We start from the raw sequence: 21,080 nt of genomic DNA, 5'->3' as shown, positions 1-21,080 counted from the left end.
TAAAACACATATGTAGTTTTACTTTAATATATAACTATGTAATGACATTTTTGCTTTCAGTAACCTTATTATGCTAAGTAATTAAACTCTAATATTATGCTAAGATCTCTTTTATGATATTTATTGTATACAAGTAACTTCTATTATACAGACTAGTAACACTAATTAATACAGACAGGTAACCCTTATTATCCTATAACAGTAACCCCTCATATAAGTAGCCCCTATAATTCTATACAAGTAACACCTATATATACCATCAAGTAACCCAATAAATAAAATGAAGTAACCCCTATAATTCTATACAAGTAACACCTATATATACCATCAAGTTACCCAATAAATAAAATGAAGTAACCCTTATTATCCTATGCAAGTAACACCTGTATATATACAATCAATTAACCAAATAAATAAAAAGAAGTAACCCCTTTATACTATACAAGTAACACCTATTATACTATACAAGTAATTACTCTAACAATAAATAGGTAACCCTTATTACTAATCCAAAAAACCCCTAAAATACTACAGAATTAACCACTTCTATATTATTATGTCATCAAAAAAGTAACCACTTTTAATAAAAAAAAAAGCAATAAAGCAAAGTACACTAACAAATATTCACATATATCAAAACACAATTTGAACAAAATAAAGAAACATTATATATTTAGTTCAAAAGAATACCTTTAAGGAATCTGTTGAAAAACTTCTTACTTTCGACGAGATTGGAGCTTTGATTGACTTGCTGCTTTGACCTTTGACAACTTTGCCTTAGTTGCCTTAGTTTCCGCCATAATTGATGCCAGTGATGCTTCTTCATTTCCCTTGTTTTTTGATTCTTCTTTAGACAACTTTTTTGTTCCTTTTTCTTCATCAACTTTTTTTTTGGCTGTTTTTTTAACCAACTTTTCCTTTTCTTTTTCTTCAGTTTCTTTCTGTTTTGCTTCTTTTTTGGCCAATTTCTCTTTAGCCTTTTGTTCCTTTTCAGCTTTAGCCAAGGCAAGAAGCTCTTCTTTATCAACCTCTTCATTAATTATTACTTCATCATAAATTGCATCATGGTTGGCTAGAAAAACTTTAACCTTCTCCAGAACATCTAGCCGTAATTGATTCAAATTACATAGGACCAATGATGCACAGATTTCTGCTCTGTAACGAAGACGATTTGATGACTGCAATGCCAACAAAGAAAACAATATAAACAATATACCCCAAATAAAAAAAACACAAAATTTTAATAATTATATCAAAATGACCATGCAATACCTTTGTCAAATTTTTACAATCAAATTCTTCGCCTTCGTATACAGAACAATGATATAAACAGAAAACCCCACAATCATTGTTCTTTGAACACTGCTGAGAATCAATTGGAATCATTCTAATAGGGAAGTTGTTGACAAGTTCCCCTTGATCATGATTCTTTAAAACCAGATATTTTGAAAAGTAGTGTCTCTGAAATAAACAATAAAAAGAGGTCAGTTAAACAGCGAAGTATGAATAAACAAATCTATAATGCTTAATTAATAAACTTACCAAATACCAAACAAGAGTATAATAACATGTGTGATGTTCATCAAAAGTCCTAGTGATATTCCTTCCAACTCCCAAGAAATACCTTCTGTTGTCGAGATAATCAACAGAGTTGTTGATGAAGTTTATCACAACAACAAAATAATGATCGAAATAGTAGATGGGAATAAAAATCTGCATAAAAGAAACATTAAATTAATGACTAATGATATGAAAACAAGTAATAATAAATAAACCCCTATATATAACAACAATCAACACCAATAAATTACAGGAAGTAACCCCAGTATGTACCAACAAGTAACCCCTGTATATACCAACAAGTAACCCCTGTATATACCAACAAATATGCCCAATAAATAATAAGTAACCCTAATAAATATCAAGTAACCCCAATAAATGACAGAAGTAACCTATATACATACTAATGATATGCAAACAAGTAATAATAAATAAACCCCTATATACAACATCAATTAACACAAATAAATTACAGGAAATAACCCCTGTATGTACCAACAAGTAATCCTGTATATACCAACACATAAGCCCAATAAATAAGAACCCTAATAAATATCAAGTAACCCCTTATATACCATCAAGTAACCCCTATAAATAATAGAAGTAACCTCTATACATACCAACAACTAAGTAACTTTTATCACAAGAAAAACCCATATAAATCATAAGAAGTAACCCTAATACATAACAAGAAGGAATACTATCAAGTAACCACAAGTAAGCAAGCACAGTAAAACAATATCAATTAACCATTATACATAATATCAAGTAATGCAAATATGCTATCTAGTAACTTGGAGTCATAAAATTAAATGACATACCAGCTTTGCATCAAAAAATGCAATAGTTTTAACAGCATCAAGCCATTGATCCCATGCCTCGAAAATTTCTTGTTCAAAGGAGCATCCTTCTCCATTGAATATACAGCGCAAAAGAGGTAACTGAACAAATAGAAATAAGTTAAAATAATAGATAAAATATTAAATAATATAACAAAATTCAACAAAGCATAACATTGCAATTACCATATGTTCACCACCAAAATATAACTTGGCAACAGTTGCTGTTTTTTGACACTGAAGATAATTCATCAACACAAAAAAACAGTCCATAACCCGACTTGAAATAAGCTCTTCCTCAATCAATGTCATTAATTCTTCACGCGGCAAATTATAAAATTCAGAAAAAAAAAAAACACCAAAACTTCCCTGTTTCACAGAATTAAAAAAATTATTTAATAAGAAAAATTCAAAAAAAATCTATATATTCACTTTTAGAACCCTAAAACTTACATCATATCAACACCTTCATAATTGTCACCAAAGCAATAATCAGCAACTTGAAGCCTTAAACTCTTCATCCTCTTAGCTTTTGGATTATAAACTCTCAAAAACCTTGATATTAACTGTAAAGAATAACCTCCCGCAGCACCACAATCAATATCACATATTAAATGATCTTCAGAACTAGTACTACATTCATTATCTTTAGAAGACTCCTCACCATCACTTAAACATTCAGAATGCAGAACTTTCAACTTTGAAAAAGACATAAGCATTTCCTTTGTTCCTTTCTTTTCTGTTTTCCCAACATCCTGCTTCTTAGAAGAAACCATCCCTACTTGTTCTTTCGTAGAATCAGACTTCTCAGAAACATCAGCAAGAGGAGCAACAATCTCTGGTTGCTTCTCTGAACAACCTTCAGCATTAGGCTCAACAAGTTTCAATGTATCATTCACAACTAAATTGGGATCAGCACCCAAACTCATATCATTATCTGGAACTGGTTGAGCACTAATTTCAGTAAAAATGTCCTTGTTCTGACCCAGTATTGGAGATATAGGCATCTCCAGATCAGGATTAGTATAAGAAAACAGAGCAAAAGAAGGCAATTCATCTTCTAACTTCTTCATTGCAATAACATGATTTGTAATCTTGTCAATTTGATCCCAAAACGACGAATCATTAAAGATTGGATCCAACTGACTTAAAACAGGAGACCTTTCTTTTTCTGGAAGCTTTGAATCAATTTGAACAGCTTCAGATTGTGACCTTACAGACTGAATATGTTGTTCAAATTGGTGAGAAAATAGCTTTAAATCTCTTTTGATCAGCATGTACTTCTCTTCAACATCCTAAAATCATTTAAAGTAAAAGAATTTAATCAACATATATACCAGCAATGAACCCCTATATATATCACCAATTAATCACAGTATATATAATCAAGTAACACCGATACATGTCATCAAGTAACCTCAATACATACCAACAAATATCCCATGAATGTCTCATCAATTAACCCCCATATATCAAACCAAGTAACACCTATACAAGTCATCAAGTAATCCTAATATATAATAGCAAGTAACCCATAAATGTTTCATCAATTAACCCCCATATATAATGACAATTAACAACTATACATGTCTTCAAGTAATCCTATATAGGCATCAAGTAACCCCTAAAACACCATCAAGTAACCATAAATATATACCAGCAAGTAACATCTATACATGTCATAAGTAACCCCTAAATATAACAGAAAGTAACCCATAAATAATTCATCAAGTAATCCCCATGTATAAAAGAAAGTAACCACAGTTTATAAAAGCAAGTAACCCCTATATATGGCATCAAGTAACAACAAATATAATCAACATGTAACCCCTATATATGGCATCAAGTAACCCCTAACACACCATCAGGTAACCCTTATAGTACAAATATAACAGAAAGTAACCCATAAATAATTCATCAAGTAATCCCCATGTATAAATGCACATATATAATTTCAAGTAACACCTATAAAGAAAGTAACCATAGTTTATAAAAGCAAGTAACCCCTATATGTGGCATCAAGTAACAACAAATATAACCAACAAGTAACCCCTATATATGGCATCAAGTAACCCCTAACCCACCATCATGTAACCCTTATAGTACAAATTACAGCTATATAAATACATATATATCATAAAAGGAAAAAACATATATGCTAAAATGATAACAAACTAAAGTATTTTGTTTGTAAAAGAAAAATTGATAAATGATAATGATTAAAAAAGAGTACTCACATTCTTTGCTAGCATATGAATCTCTTCCTTTGATTCAATTCCAGCAGGCAAATTGAATGTGACAACCCGAGGAAAATCATTGACAAACTTGTCCTCAACAGCAGATTTCTTATTTTCCAACAATTTCATCTCTTCTATCTTTTCCTCTGTCTTTTTACCTTCAATAGCAAAAACCTTTGAATTTTTATTGGACATCTTCGTTACAGGATAAGTAACTTTATCAAGATCTGTCATACCATAGACTTTATCTTCATCAGCCAATCGACTCCTAAAATCCTTATCACTCCAATGCTGAATTAGGGGCAAAGTAGAAGGTAAAACATTACCCCGAAATCGCAGTCTATGAAAATAGCATATTTGCAACAGCAACAAACAACCAGGAACATATTTTTGATTTGCAGAATAGCTTGACAATTTTTCAGCCAAGTCATCCAAAACATATTGGCACCAATTGTACTCTCGAAATAGATGAACATTTTCCAAAGCCAAGACCAACTTGAAATCAGCTTTTCTATTTGACGTTGGAGCAAGCAAAGTTATCATAGAATACATTACAAAGCACTTCTTGAACTCATCATTCCCCATTCGCATTCCTTCTTGACTTGTCATAACTTCAACCAATTGAGGAACCGTTACTTCATGCTTTACACCCCCATATAAATCCTTCCAAGTGTTCTTCAACTCACTGTCTGCATGAGCACTAGAAATAGGAACAGGTAGAGGACCAATTGGAATTTGAAAAAAATCATGAACATCATTTGCAGTTAACTGAAACTTCTTTCCCGTCGGCATAACAAACATGCGACTGCTGGGAACAAAACAGCCACACAACCACCTAATCATCTCCTTTGGGAACTCATTTAATTGTATCAAACTCAAGCTGCCAAAGCCAATATCTTCTACAGCTTTTAATTGTTCCTCAGTTAAACGTTTCATCAACTGAACAATACCCGAAGGTCTACATCGAAGAACAACTTCATCCCTATTAAAACAGAAAGTTATAATAAATTAGAAAAGATATTAAAAGAATATAGCGTAAAAATAACAAATAAAAAGAAAGGGAACAAGAGATATTTACCCCTCATCCACATTCAAAACTTCAACAACTTCAGCAACAGCTTTAGAAGATCTAGGCAATCTTCCTCTTCTAATAGCTGGTTTAACATCCTCCAAATCATCATCATCTTCTTGAATGATCAATTTCCTCTTCTTTTTCAATGGCTTCACATCCTCCTCCTCCTCTTCAGTTTGAAGAACATTACCACCCTTATCACATAATTGAACTTCAATTAAATTTTCCTCTGGCCGAACAGAGGAAACAGGATCTTCACCATCATCAGCAGCAACATTGATGTCACCCTGCCTCCCAACAAATTCTTTATCATTATCATTTATACTATTTTCATCATTATTTTCAAGCTGTTCCAGAACATTTTTATTTGATGCTATATGTTCTGCCTTTGATGCTTCAATTTCTGACTGGGATACATTTTCTACAGAAACAATAGCCCCTGAACCATCAAGTACATATCTTATTGCTTCTTTAGGAGCCACTTCTTCCTTTTGTAACTGATTTGCAGTACCTTTTTCAATGAAAAAAAAAATATAAATATAATAGACATACAAACAAACTGATAAAAACATATAATGAAACAACAAAATAATCATACAATTAACTCACTCATACATTATATAGTAAGATAATTAAATAGTCACTGAAGCAACATCATGTAATAAACAAGCAACTTCTAATATAAAACAACTACATGAAACATAAGGAACAATATAAAACAACTACACGATACATGCTACTACAAATAACTACAACAATATAAAACAAATACATGCTACATAATGAAGTAAATAAATCCTATGGAATCAATCAACTAACTCCTATAATATAAAAGAAGTAACTCTACATAATCAATCAAGTAACTCCTACTTAATATATTAAGTAACTCCTACAAATATAAAGCAAGTAAATCCTACATAATGAATCAAGTAACACCTACTAATTAAATCAAGTATAGTAAATCCTAAAATATAAAACAAGTGACTAGTACATTATCAATAAAGTAACTCATACATAATGAATCAAGTAACTCCTACTTAATTTATTAAGTAACACCTACAATATACACTAAGTAACACCTACAGAATGAATAAAGTAACACCTACAATATACAGCAAGTAACACCTACAATATACATCAAGTAACTCCTACATAATGAATCAAGTAACACCTACATAGTGAATCAAGTAACAACTACTCAATTAATAAGTAAATCCTACATAATGAATCTAGTATAGTAGATCCTACAATCATTATCAATGAAATAACTCCTACATAATGAATAAAGTAACTCAGAGTTAACTAATCAAATAAGAACTCTAAAATCAAACATAAAAATGAGATCAATTACACATGCAAATGATAATCGATTCATAAGAAATTAAAATAACACAAAATTCATCAAAATTCATCAAAATAAAACATAAACAAAAAATAAAATCGAGAACAATTACACATGCAAATGAAAATACATATAATCGATTCATAAGGAAAGCAAAATGACACAAAAGTCATGAAAATACATCAAAAAAAGACAAAATTAAACAGCAACATGAATCGAGAACAAAATTAAGCAGAATAAGAACAGAGAAATGAAAATGAAAAGCAATAAGACATAAAAATGAAAAATAGTTCAATAAATTAAAAACAAAAACAAAATAAGACAAATAATACATCAAAATGAAAAATAAATATAATCGAGAACAAAGCTCATCAATATAAGAACATAAAATGAAAATCTAGGGTTTCAACAAACAGTTAATCATAATTTAAGTTCAAAAAAGCAAAAAAACACCATAATTTAGGTCTAAAGTGATTAAAAATGTTAAAAATTCAAAATCTAGGGTTTAGAAACTACCTGAAGCAACAATTGAATTGGTAGAAGTCGATCCTTCAGTACGAGAACCACATTTTATCTTCAACACCACCATTTTAAGTAGCGAACAAGCGAAATTGAACGAGAATGTGAAAAAATGAAGAAATTCACAGAGAAATTTGAAGAACAAAGAGAATTAGAGCAACAGAATTTGGAGGAGAGAGAAAATGAAAACAGAGAAATGAGAAAAGTTTGGGCAAGAAGTAGGTTTTGATGTAATAAAATAAAAAAAAATAAAAAAAAGAAAGGCGCGTGTTTTTTTTTTGTTTTGTTTTGTTTTTTTTTTAAAAATTAAAATAACGGAACCGTTTGGTGTAACGGAGCCCGTTATACGGAACGGACTGGGCTAGCGAGTTGGGCTTATATGATGGCTGGCCACATGGTGTGGCCAGCCACATATAAGAATTAGTGATAACCAATATATTAATTAAACCCTTTGCACTAAAATATATATATATATATATATATATATATATATATATATATATATATATATATTATTTGAATTTTTTTTTTTTTGAGCTAAAATTTGTTATATATTTAGATAAAATTCCTGATATAAAAGATAATATTTAGTATTTAATCAATTTGAACTTAAAAATCTCACTCGCTAATTTTGCTTACGTGGCATTTGAATTACTTAATTCTAAAAGAAATTAATAATCTCTTATTTAATTGGCTACTACTAAGATTTATAATCCTACATGGCGTGCCGAGAAAATTAGATCCTACGTGGCTCTCTAAAAACTCGGGAAAAAAATCCCCTATATATATATATATATATACTAGATGAAGCCCGTGCGATGCACGGTTTTTTGATTTTTTTTTTTTTTTTTGTATTTATGAGATAAAATTTGTTATATATTTAGATAAAATCCCTAATATTAAAAGATAATATTTAATTAATTTAACCTTAAAAATCTCATTCGCCAATTTTGCTTACGTGGCATGTGAATTATTTAATTCTGAAAGAAATTAATAATCTCTTATTTAATTGGCTAAAATTTGTTATATATTTAGATAAAATCCCTAATATTAAAAGATAATATTTAATTAATTTAACTTTAAAAATCTCATTCGCCAATTTTGCTTACGTGGCATGTGAATTATTTAATTCTAAAAGAAATTAATAATCTCTTATTTAATTGGCTACTACTAAGATTTATAATCCTACATGGCGCGCTGAGAAAATTAGATCCTACGTGGCTCTCTAAAAACTCGGGAAAAAACTCCCCTTTATATATATATATATTAGATTAGATTTTACTCTATAGTCAAATTAAACTGTACTTAAAATTATGTGATCAAAATTTAACCCGAATCAATATTAGATTGCCTTTCACCAATCCAGCGAGTGTAATTCTTGGTATTGGGAGTTTGAATTAAATCAACCCAACCCCAAATAATCCCAAACGATTTTTCACCCCAAACACAACCACACCAAAAATAACCAATTCCGAACCCAATCTAAACAACCCGATTGCTCCCTTATAAGGATTTGACCAAATCCCACATAAGCGTTGACCTTCTAGTACATCAATCTAACCAACCATGAACCATCCAATCCCCCACCATTCCTCCGGTCAACATTTTCCAACCCATAAAGCAATCCAAATTTGACTCTTCATTTAACAAAATCCCCAATTCCTCTTTCTTTCCCCAAAAAACTCCAATCAAATACCCAGATTCATCATCAATTCCAAATCTCAATCAAAACAAACCCTAAAAAAACACAATCTCAGATCTTCAATCTTCAACAATGTCAATGTGGTGGGATATCTCTCTTCAAGCCCTAGTCTTCTTGGTAAGCATCCTCACATACCTTTACACCAACAAAATCCCCCAAAAATTGATCACCCAATACCACTCCTACCGCAACCGTGACAAACACCAAGCTCGCCGCCACTTCGTCAAAGCCGCCGATCACCTCTCCAAATCCAAATACTCCGCCGCCGTCACCGAATCCGACGCCGCCGTCCTCCTCGACCCCACCGACGCCGCCAACCACATCATCAAAGCACTCGCGCTCGAACTCCAAGGGTTCAAGACCTCCGCCCTTGACGCGCTCAACGCCGCGCTGTCCCCCCTCGCGGTGGGGTCGCTTGATAAGGAGGAGAAGGCGGATGCGATGGTGAAGCGAGCTGGGTTGAGGATGGAGGTGAGTCGACTCAGTCGGGTTGATGATGAGGGTGGTGTTGATGAGGAGGTTTGGAAGGTGGTGGAGAGAGAGTTGAGGGAAGCGCTGGAGTTGAGGAGAGAGAGTGGGAGAGCTTGGTGTTTGTTGGGGGAGTGTTGTGAGGGGTTGGGGAAACGTGAGGAGGCGGTTGTGGCGTTTCAAGAGGCGGTTCGAGTCGTGCCGGAGTCGGTTGTGGCTCGGAATGGGTTGGATCGGTTAAAATTAGTTACAGAGTAAATTATATGTGTCGACTAATATGAAACGGGGAGTAATTGTGGCTCGGAATGGGTTGGATCGGTTAAAATTATTTACCGAGTAAATGATACGTGTCAACTAATATGAAACGGTGGAGTAATTAGTTGAAGTACGATAGATAATTATTTATTTATTGATTTTTGTAGGTTGGGAATGTTGTATTAATTGAGCATTTTTTTTTGTATGGGTGTAGTAGTGTGTAATTTAATGGGTTTTTGAGCACATGGATATGCTTAAGATGTTTATGTAAGATGTAATTTTCAATTTAAAGCTAACTATATAATAAAATGGCCACTTGCTAATTTATTTGGAGTATGTAAGATGGGTGTTAATAGTATTACTACTTTTATCAGGTCAATAATTATCCCCACGAGCTAAATTTCAATGGAGGAATATAAAATTGGAAGTATAATGCAATACGTTGTGGTTGTGCAGTTTAGAATGATGTAATCCATGAAGCTACTGACATTAAAACACAGTCCACTGCGACGCAAGCCAAGAGCAGGAAGCCGCAACACATTGGTGCAGGTCAAGACCGGGAAGGTGCTTGTGCACCGCACACATAGTGGCCAAGACGAGCTCAAGTCGGACATATGGAGTCCATACGGGCTTGAGCAAGACTTTGCAAAAGCGAAAATTTTAAGGTTATGAAATCAAACACAGGACAATTTAGACTACATATGTATGGGTTAATCTACAACTATTTTTTTTTCCAGAAAGAGTTGTTTTCAGAAATGACTAATATCAACAACATTAAACAATAATAACATACGAAGTAGCAAATATGCATATAAATTAGCACTAGATCACTTGTTAAACCACGGATGCTGGAAAAAGACCTTCATCTAAATATAGTTCACAGAGAGAATATGTGATGCGTAATACCAAACTTTTTTTTTTTTGACCCATAATACCAAACAACTTAAAAACTACACTTACTACCAAAAAAAAAAAAAAAAAAAATTCAAATCGTCTTTGCATAGCAATCTTAAAGTCTCAAAATACAACATAGCAGTCAGATGAAAACAGAATTGCTAGTTGGTCACCCTATAATATTTCAGGTATCCATAAATAAAACTATCACCGTATCAAAGTTATCATCTATGTAGACGCTACAAAGTACAAAGTACTGCATCAATCACAATTCTCCGGCATTTACACTTTCAAGGATTGGTTTGCCTATGGACAAGGGTTGTACAAGCAACACCTTTCAAACGAAAACAAGAAAAGGAAAGGAAAAACCCCAAGCTTTAGTGGAGATTATTTGGTCAAGTCACAGAAATCGTTAGCTGAAGTGAATTTCGAGCCATTATCATTTATTCCCGATGTTCCATCATTATGGTCCAGGTCCAGCCATTTGTATGAGCTGTGCAGGAGATTTCAGGAGCTTCTTTAATGTTTCAACTATTTTCTTGAAAGATGGTCGCTGACTCGGATCACTGCATGGTTAAAAAGATGATGATCATTATTGGTCAAAATACCGTTGTGACAAACAAGCAATTGGATGAATCATACCGAGATTTCAAAACAAAAATGATACTAAGGGGCCTAGCATTCCAAAAAGATTTCAAAACATAAATGCACATATTGACCAGCAGGTTAGATATCTTACTCTGCCCAGCATGCTTCCATGAGTGAAGCCAACAAAGGAGAGGTATTTGCTGGGATAGTGAGCCTCCTATTCTGAAAAGCAACAGCTCCAACCACCTGAAACAGTATCGTTGTGGGTATGTTTTCAGAATATAGATGGAAATTGAAAAGAACGAATATAATACTTTGTATATGGATAAATCAATAAACAAACCTGAGCTGGGCTAAGTCCATTCCATGGTTGCTGCATTGTCACCAGCTCCCATAAGATGACTCCAAAACTGTAGACATCTGATTTCTCATTGGAGGGTTCTCCACGAAGAAACTCAGGGGCCATCCACTCAGGCTGAAACAAAAATCAGTCACAATTTATTAATCAGGATTAGCAACTTAATACATATAAACTTGAAAGGAAACCTTCCAAGTTCCACACTTCCACCAGACAATGTCAAGCATTCAAGCTATCATGTACGAGGATACCTTTTGCAAAAGGGCAAAATGAGAATTTTAAGCATCTGATAGGTCAACCACAAAGTAAAAACATACACGACAGGATTTTGGCCATTGCAAGGGTCAATATGTGTTTTAGCTTGATAACTCCATCGAACCAAAAAAAAAAATTACGGCCAGTGGAATATGCCTTAGTAAGATCACGATTTTCATGCACAATGACTTGTACAAGTACTTCGTATAAAATAATCAAGTACTTCATATTAAATAATCACATAAGGCAAAAAAATAACTACGATACAACACTAATGCATGAGACTTCTGAGCTGTATGTCGAGAGTAGAATGTAACATCTGAGAAAATAAATTTATATCATCAAAAAATAGTTTTCAATTAATTGCATTCTTTTATTGTTCTACAATATACTCAATCTCTTTTGAAATGACAAACTAGAAGAGTTAATCACAGGTAGAGGCTAGGAAAAGCTTACAGTTCCAGCAACAGACTTTGAAGAAATGAATGTGTGCGCTTTGAATCTGGACAAACCAAAATCACATACCTAAGAGAGGGCACAAAGCAAAGTCAGCCATGTGACTTTAACACAAAATCTTAGAAGCAGACAGAAAATGGAAAATGTTCAGATGAGTATTCATACTTTCACTGTCCAATTCTTGTCAACCAGCAAGTTGGGAGATTTTAAATCCCAATGCACTACAGGAGGGCTAAGACAGTGCAGATAATTAATCCCCTTGGCCTACATTAAACATTTAATAGATAAAAAATTCAATCAATATTTTGAAGAAAAAGAAAAGCCCGGAAAGGAGGGGGGGGGGGGGGGGGGGGGGAATAATGTACAACAGTAAGTAGCACAAACCACATCCAATGCCATCCGTAATCTTCTCCTTTGATCCAAGACTTCACCAGAAGCTGGTCTGTGCAAAAGCCGGTAGAGGCTACCTCTGGTTTCCAAAGAGACAAAAATGGTGAATATCTTATGTATGCTAAGGCCTCCAAATTAAAACTGTATGATGTTTCAAAAGCCTCACCTGGGCAGATACTCTGTCACTATGGATAGGTGAGGACGCTTGGTTACAGCGCCCATAAAGAGAACCACGTTGGGGTGACGAACACGTTTCATTATTGCGACCTTCACAGAGATATCAACAAGGAGTTACAGCTTGAAATTGCACAAATTGCTACGCTTCTTGATTAGTCAGGTGTATGTCACAGATAAGAATTTGTATATTGAGCATCAAACAAACATATGCATCAAGCTCTACACTAAGCAAAAATAACTGGTTTTGGCTTGGAATATTATCTTATCGTTACCCTCACAAAAACTAGCATGTCCCTTTAGTTAATACATAAACAAGAATATCTGTACTTTCTACATATACAGAAAATGACCTAAAGCAGATTGCAATGTATAAACAATTTTGGGAAATATGTATGTCTGTACCTCACGGAGGAACTCCTTCAATTGATCATCTTGAAAATCTTGGACAGTTAGAACCTTCACTGCGACATCCTAAAACAAAGGAAGGATGGCAATTGTGAGAAAAATGGGATTAAAAGCGAAAGTATATGTTGATGTTTACAAAGGCATCATATATTTACAAATAGGAAAAAAAAGTATATGTTGATATTTACAAAGGTATCATATATTTACAAAGAGAAAAAAAGTATTATGACATATACAAAGGCATCATATATTTACAACACATCCAAATATAGGTAATGTATATGTTGATATGAGCTTGCTTCTTAATAATAAACAAGATCTCTAAAAGAATCACCTCATGTGATAGGCAACTTATAACATGTTTGCAAATATGGGGCGCACAAATAACATCAAGAAATGAAATCATATAATCAGAATAACAATAATAATAATAAAAATAAATAAATAAAAAACAGAGAGAAAAAACATATACAAATCTGAAACTAAAAATCACTTCTTCATTCTTCTAAGATATATGAATGAATTCTTTGTATTTATGCAATAACATTAACAAAACAAGTGTCGTTTTCAAAGAGATTATTTGACAGAAAATGCCATTTGAGTACTCAAAAGATCCATGAGGTACAAGAAACTTGTACAAAGAAATAGGCCTCAATTAAAAAGATTTACAAAGAAATGATGCAATGACTGCCATTAAAAAAAATAACATAACGTAAATACCATATAAATTACAATTATAAGACAGTATTCATGGAGAGGAGGTACTAACCGATCCATGCCATTCAGCACGATGCACAGTCCCAAAAGAACCTGAAGAAAGTCAGTCAAAAAAACACAGGTCAGAGAGGATGCCATTTAATAATCCCACTACCAGAAAGACAGGAAAATAAAATATCCCCCCTCATCCTTCAAACAATAATAATAATAAATACTTCAAAGCCAGGGGATAAGGACAATGTACACATACCAGCACCAACACGCTCTTTGAGATGTAAGTCATCCCAAGATATCTCCATCCAATCCATTGCAAGAGAAGGTTCAAGGTCCAAAAATCTGATAGCTGAAGCAGATAACATGCATTGCTGACCATCAACCTCCTGAACTACAGGTTGAACATTGTCAACTCTAGGTTGCTGCACAATCATGTCTGTCTTGTAATTTTGTTGTATATATTCTTCAACACTAAGGCTTGAAACTGCTACAGGGCTGACCAAAACTTCTGAAACTGTTTCAATGGCAAGCAAATCAGATCTCTGAATGACTGGATTCTCAGACTTTTCTAGCACCGAAGGCACGACAGATGATTTCATCCCTCTACAGCTTTCATCGAGAGGATCATAAACATTGCTTTTCCCTTCTTTGAGCAAATCACTTTCCTCATTATGCCAACCTCTTCCATTGCCTGCAATCATCAAACTATAAATTATAAAACAATAGACAAGTAGCTGATGATTGCTTAGGAACGACTTACTCGATACTTCCTGCTGTAATTTGTTTACTACACGAAACAAAATTTTTATCCAAAATCCAACCCTATAACAGAGATTAAAATAAAGTTGGGGATATAATCATATAAGTATTTCAATCACTAGATTATATTCAGATTGCATCTCATTTCCTTTCATTCACAAACTCTATTTTTTCAAACAAATTTATATAAAATATTCAACAACACTATACCAGGATTTAGAAGACCAGAAGAAGCACATGTGTGTTTTGGCATGGGTTTTTGGCTACATGAGGGATTGTATACAAAGTTCTGCTGAAATTCTTTGAGACGAGAAATCTGAAATGGTGAAGACAGTGATGCAAGCAGACCTCCATTGACTGATGAATCTGGACTGCGGACATTTCCCGGCTCACAAACCAAATCAACTACATATTCCCTGTTATAAAATGATCCATATAGAATCGAAAAAGACAAAAGGATTAGAATGCATGAAAAGTTACAATCATCTCACTTTAAGAAATTGACGTTTGATCAGCACCCAACAAAAATTAGAATAACAATAAATACTATATGCAGATAAAGTTCCAAAAATGCATTAAAAAGGTTTTTATCTGAAATAGAGTCGAAGTGTATATACTGAAAGCTGAGAAATTAATGCTGCACAGCAGAAGAAACCAAACGCATATATTTTAATTGCAAAAGCAAAGAATCCCATACCTTGGTAACTGCCTGTCATCTTCAATTATAACAAGGCAAGATGACCGGTGATCTGCAGCACAGTACCTACAACCTTGAGCAATCCTGCATGGCAATCCTACATAGTCCGCTAATTTCTGCATACAAGACATCGCCATTAGTTATATAAGGTGGCGGCCAAAAGAAATTAGAATTTTTTAAAAAAAAAAAATTAAAAAAAAAAAATAAAAAATAGAGGTTTTATATATAAAGCCTAATTAGACATGAAAGTGTCCTGGGGGAAGAGCAACTTCTCACAAAGTATCATTCAGTGCCCCATTATTGACTTTATCCATATAGGTACAGCAATATATGGTTAACTTGTCCTTTTAATGGAACTAGTAATCGTATTCTATGCCAATTACCAATGCTTACAAGTAAAAACCGATTCTTGATATGCAGTTGATTATGTACATGAAACCTCCTTGGTCCTTATCCAACAAACAAATTGATAAATTTCCTATCCTATATATTAAAACCGAAAAATTGTAATGCCTTAGTTAAATGAATTGAAGTTCAATACGAAACTCATCCGTCCAAATCCTCTACAAACTGGGATTTCCAAGATAATATGCAGTAAATTTAGATTGGTAATAATGGAAATCTTAGTTACCTTAAAAAGGATTGCACGATGCCTACAAAGCCCTGAAGAGAGACTACCAATGGGCAGCACTATGCACTTGTGAAGCTCCTTCAGTCTCTTACTAACCACTTTCCAGCGCATGTGGAGATCACCTTGTTCTACCGGAAAATTACCCCTTAATGCCAAAAAAAAATGGGTTTTCAATATAAAGGTGAACAGAACAGAAAAACTAGTTTAAGGTGCTAAGTGAGAAATCTACCCCATGTGAATGGAGACAAGTTTTCCGAGCTGCTCCACTAATACCAATGCATTTTGTGAAGTGCTGGATAGTTCTTGTGCTCTATCCTGCAGCTCCCTAAGTCTAGAATCACCATGTTTATCAACAATAACTACCTCCATTGATGTATCATGGGGTGAAACAGCTTTTAGCGACTCCAATGATGGAACCCCTTTAGCATCCTCAATATCATTGCACATCACCCAGACATGAGGATTCATCCCCAATATGTTGTAAAAGCCATCCGATATCTTGTCATTATATGATAAGCACCCACTAACCTGCAGAATAGCAACTGCACATAAGTCAAGAAGAATCAAACTATAGTTCTTAATAGCTAAAGGCCTAAAGTGCAGTTCACAAGCTACCAAACACATATCCTACCAGATAAATATTTTTAGCAGGCAGGTTAATTGGGCTTGAACAAAAACTATGAATTATGAGTTCAGCAAAAGTTTGTGCATTAGATTTTAATCATTAATTTTTTTAAGAAAGATAAACGGAGGAACTTGTACCTTTTTATGCACAGTTACATACCATTTGATGCAGGAGAATGCATCTTGTATAGCACCAAAAAATGAACCTTAGAACAACATGAATACATGATCATGTTGGGTATAACTCAAGCAACATCAATAATTTCTCACTGCAGCCCCGTTTTTCAGTTCAATTTACATTAATGTATATTTGTTGATCGAGTGGTCCGTATATAAGGATATCCTGTTAAAAAAAAAAAAAAGGTTTTGATTTCATGAATTTCATCTTTCTTGTCTCATCACTCCCATGTAAAACACTTTCTTATGGTCTCTATTGCTCCTTGACCCACTTACTAGAAATGGACAGGAGATGGACCCCATAACAACAATTGATGATAGTCCATTTCACTTTCAGTACAACATAGGAACATACCCATCTTTAAAGTTTAACCCCTGATCCTAATTTCATTGTCCCTCACCAAAATATCTGGATACACGCAACGAGGGGTCCATCCTCCACTGATAGATAAATGTTATAGTTACCCGTAAGGTAAATTACCCATTAGCAATAGACAAAATAAATCTATTTAATCACATTATCCATATTCTATTGTACGACATAGTACAGAATCAATTGCATTTAGTAGCGAAACAATTCAAACAAAATAGGACTAGACTAGTAATATTCATACCCTATAAATGACGATCCATTTTTTGGATCATCACACATTTAAGTAAAGAAATCCTTGTGCCACAACTAGAGAGAGACTCATGATCCAATAACGAATCGTCAGTATTGGTGGACCATAACTTTCAATCAAATAAAACCCTGATTATGAAATGACATAAACATGAAGAATTAAGGATAAAGAAAAAGTACCCATAACCGATAAGACAGGGCTGCAACATCCGAACCCGACCCATTGCCCTCCAACCCACCCTCAAACAAAAACATAGTGGGTTCATTCCCAAGATTTGCATGAGAAGCAAGCCTCTTCGTCAATGTAAGCTGCAAATAATAACTCTCCCTTGCTTTATCCGCTAAACTCTGCTCCTTCTTGTCTCTCTCCTCCACCTCCTCCGCCACCTTCACGCCCACCACCTCCGTTATCGAGCTCCGAATCGTAGACCGAGTAGTCTCATGAACCTCACTCGAAAAGAAACTCCCAGCTCCATAGCTACTCCCACAGCTCGAAAGCCGTGCCAACGACGAATCCCGGAACAACCCACAACTCTTCTCCCCTGGAACCACCGTCTCCGCCTGCACTGAAGTAGGAACAGCTTCCGGCTCCGGCGGCAATAAAAGCTCCTGCTCATCATACGCCAACTTCGAACTCACAACATCACCACCACCACCTTTATTCTTGTTCTTCTTCTTATTCTTCTTGTGATTATCAGCTGCAATCCAGCTATAAAAGGCGGCCAACTTGTTGCTGTTATTTGAACCACTAGTACGAGTGATATTATCAAATGTGTTGAAGTTGGTGTAACTGTTACCCGTGAACTTCTTCACAAGTAGCTCTTTCGCATCGCTTTCAGTGAACGAAGAGCTGCTGCTTTTGTTAACAGCCTCGAATTCATTGTTCTTTACTTGCGATTGCTGCTGGTTCTCGTGACGAAGATCTGTTGCAGGTGTAGTAGTTGGTGCGACGGGTTGTTGTGGTGGAAAAGTACCCCGAGTATCAGGGAATTGCCGTGGGAAAAAGTAAGTCGCTCTGTGCGGCATCTTTTTCTTTCTTCTCCTTCCTTTTTCAAAACTCACGGGAGAGGAGAGAGAAAATCACTGTTTCTCAATTTGGTAAATTGATCAAACCAGCTTTTTGCACCGAAAAAATCTGGGAAAAAAAAACACACACAAAATAATTAATTTATAATTCAGAAATTATCGAAGTAAACAATATCATAGAATTAATGTATTTTACAATAATTTATAACATGTAAAATGCACAGAAATTATGAAAAAAATGCACAAAAATTAAATAAAAAAAATTATAGAAATTTAATCAAGCTCAAACAACATGAAGTATAATAAAAACATGTAAAAATGCAGAAAAAATCCTCAAAAAATAATTAAAAATTTGTAAAAATATTATCAAGCTCAAATAACATGGAACATCGACAAATACATGGACAAATCCACATAAATTGAAAAAAAAAATCCAGGAAAAAAAATATACAATAATTTTAGTAAATTTAGTGAAAATCGTGAGTTGAAAGTGTTTTGAACATAAATTCCAAAAAAAAATGGTGGAAATACTGAGAATCATCAAGTGGAAGTAAAACGAAGAAGATGAAGAAATTACATACCGGAGGAAAATGCGGTCACGTCTTAGATAAGATAGCACGAATCATGATGAATTATCCAGTATCAAAAACTTTCGAAGCATTCACAACAATTAAGAGAGACGTTGAGACGTCTTAGAAACCTATAAATTTATACAGATCTTACTTAGATCGATATAAATCAAGTAACACAGATCACGTCTTGGATAGAATAGCTCGAATCATCTTGATTAATGAGAGACGAATTTTGATGCGTAAATAATCACTACAAATCGCATCAATTAATTAATCAACCAAAAAACAATCACTGAAATTGATTTGAAAACCCTAGAATAAACGCAGAAATCATTTGTATGTAATAATATAATTCAATCAGTTGTAAAATTTGCAGAAGATGAAGAATGAAGGTTGAAGAAGAAGGAAGAAGAAGTGTGTGTTTGTGTGAAAGGAGGAGGTGAGAGAGGAGAGAGAAAATAGGGAGGAATTGTAATGGCGGTTTGTGTTGAGTGTTGAGAATGGAGGAGAGAGAAAGAAGAGAGAGAAGGAGAAGACTGAGTGTGGGAGTTTTTATATTTTAAGGGAGGGAAGGTGGTGGCGTTGGTGTAATGTAATATTGTTATGTGAGTTGTATGGGGACGTTATGTGTGTGTCAAGAACAAATGAAGAGGGTTTCTTATTACGGAGTATTTTATAATTTTATTATGGTCTTTTTTGAAAACAAAATTGCAAATGTTCTTGTCAAATTAAAAATTGCAAGTGGTGGTGTAGATTAATGTTAATTTTTTCTATTTTGAGTGATTAGGGATTGGGAGTTGGAAATTAAAGGGAATAAGTAGAGTAATTGATTATTATACTTAAAAAATTTTGTATATTAATGTATCTTAGATTCTTAGGGCCTGTTCACATTTACTTAATTTCAGTTCAGTTCAGTTCAGCTCCAATCAGTTCAGTTCAGTTCAGTTCCAATCAGTTCAGTTCAGCTCTTAATTTCTCTCTCACATAAAATATTCATTTCAGCTCAATTCAGTTCAGTTCAGCTCCAATCAGTTCAGTTCAGCTCGGTTCAGTAAATATGAACAGGCCCTTAACTTGTTGTCAATTTTTTTTTTTTTTTTTTGGATAACCAATCAATAATACTCCATATAACTTAGCATAAAATACACTATTGAATTATGCACTCGCTTAATAAGATATATAGTAAAACATAAAAATACACAATTGCACAAATTTAGTACCAAGTCAAATGACTACTTGCAAACTGAAAGAAATAGAAGTGATAAGCATAACTAAATTATAGAGCCCTGTTTGGCAACTACGGAGTAGTTGTTAGCGAGTACCTATTTATATGAAAAAAATATTTTAGAAGTTACCAAATACTTCAATTGGATTTTTAAAATGGTCAAACAACTCTTTTTGTTACAAAAAGCTTTAATTTTAACCAAATACCCTCGTAATTAATTAAAAGATAAGACGATTCTCATAATATTGAGAAATTTAAATCCTCGCTGTTTTGTCCATGAAAGACGAGGAAGCAACATAGTTAAGAGAGTCTTAAGACACGTCAATTAAGAAATGGATCCGAATTGCACAGCATTTATATTTTTACAGGTAATTTTTTTAAGACAACTTCATTTATAGTAACTACTTGTATGTTTCAATGTGAATATGCGATGGACAATAACCAATGCAGCGCATCTTGTGTGCAGATGGCCGCTTGTAAAAAAAAAAAAAAAAAGTAACTCCTAAAACACTAATCGAA

The 21,080-nt window shown here is 33.8% G+C and overlaps 1 protein-coding gene across 1 annotated transcript; it reads right to left on the bottom strand.

Annotated features, from left to right (window-relative positions):
- Window positions 1-11,085: 11,085 nt before the first annotated feature.
- Window positions 11,086-19,972, bottom strand: LOC145613510 (serine/threonine-protein kinase CTR1-like). Its single transcript, XM_081668630.1, has 16 exons — window positions 19,346-19,972; window positions 17,919-18,873; window positions 16,545-16,843; window positions 16,316-16,460; window positions 15,685-15,800; window positions 15,198-15,403; window positions 14,485-14,919; window positions 14,287-14,327; window positions 13,515-13,583; window positions 13,102-13,202; window positions 12,930-13,014; window positions 12,711-12,809; window positions 12,546-12,614; window positions 11,820-11,951; window positions 11,628-11,722; window positions 11,086-11,454 (listed from the first exon to the last, which is right to left on the bottom strand). The coding sequence occupies exons 2-16, from the start codon at window positions 18,762-18,764 to the stop codon at window positions 11,352-11,354; spliced, it is 2,841 nt and encodes a 946-aa protein (XP_081524756.1). The 5' UTR covers window positions 18,765-18,873; window positions 19,346-19,972; the 3' UTR covers window positions 11,086-11,351.
- Between the last annotated feature and the right edge of the window lie 1,108 nt (window positions 19,973-21,080).

This window comes from Chenopodium album, chromosome 25 (genome assembly GCF_948465745.1).
Source record: "Chenopodium album chromosome 25, dcCheAlbu1.1, whole genome shotgun sequence".
NCBI lineage: Eukaryota > Viridiplantae > Streptophyta > Magnoliopsida > Caryophyllales > Amaranthaceae > Chenopodium > Chenopodium album.
This window is presented reverse-complemented; position numbering and strand designations above follow the sequence as displayed.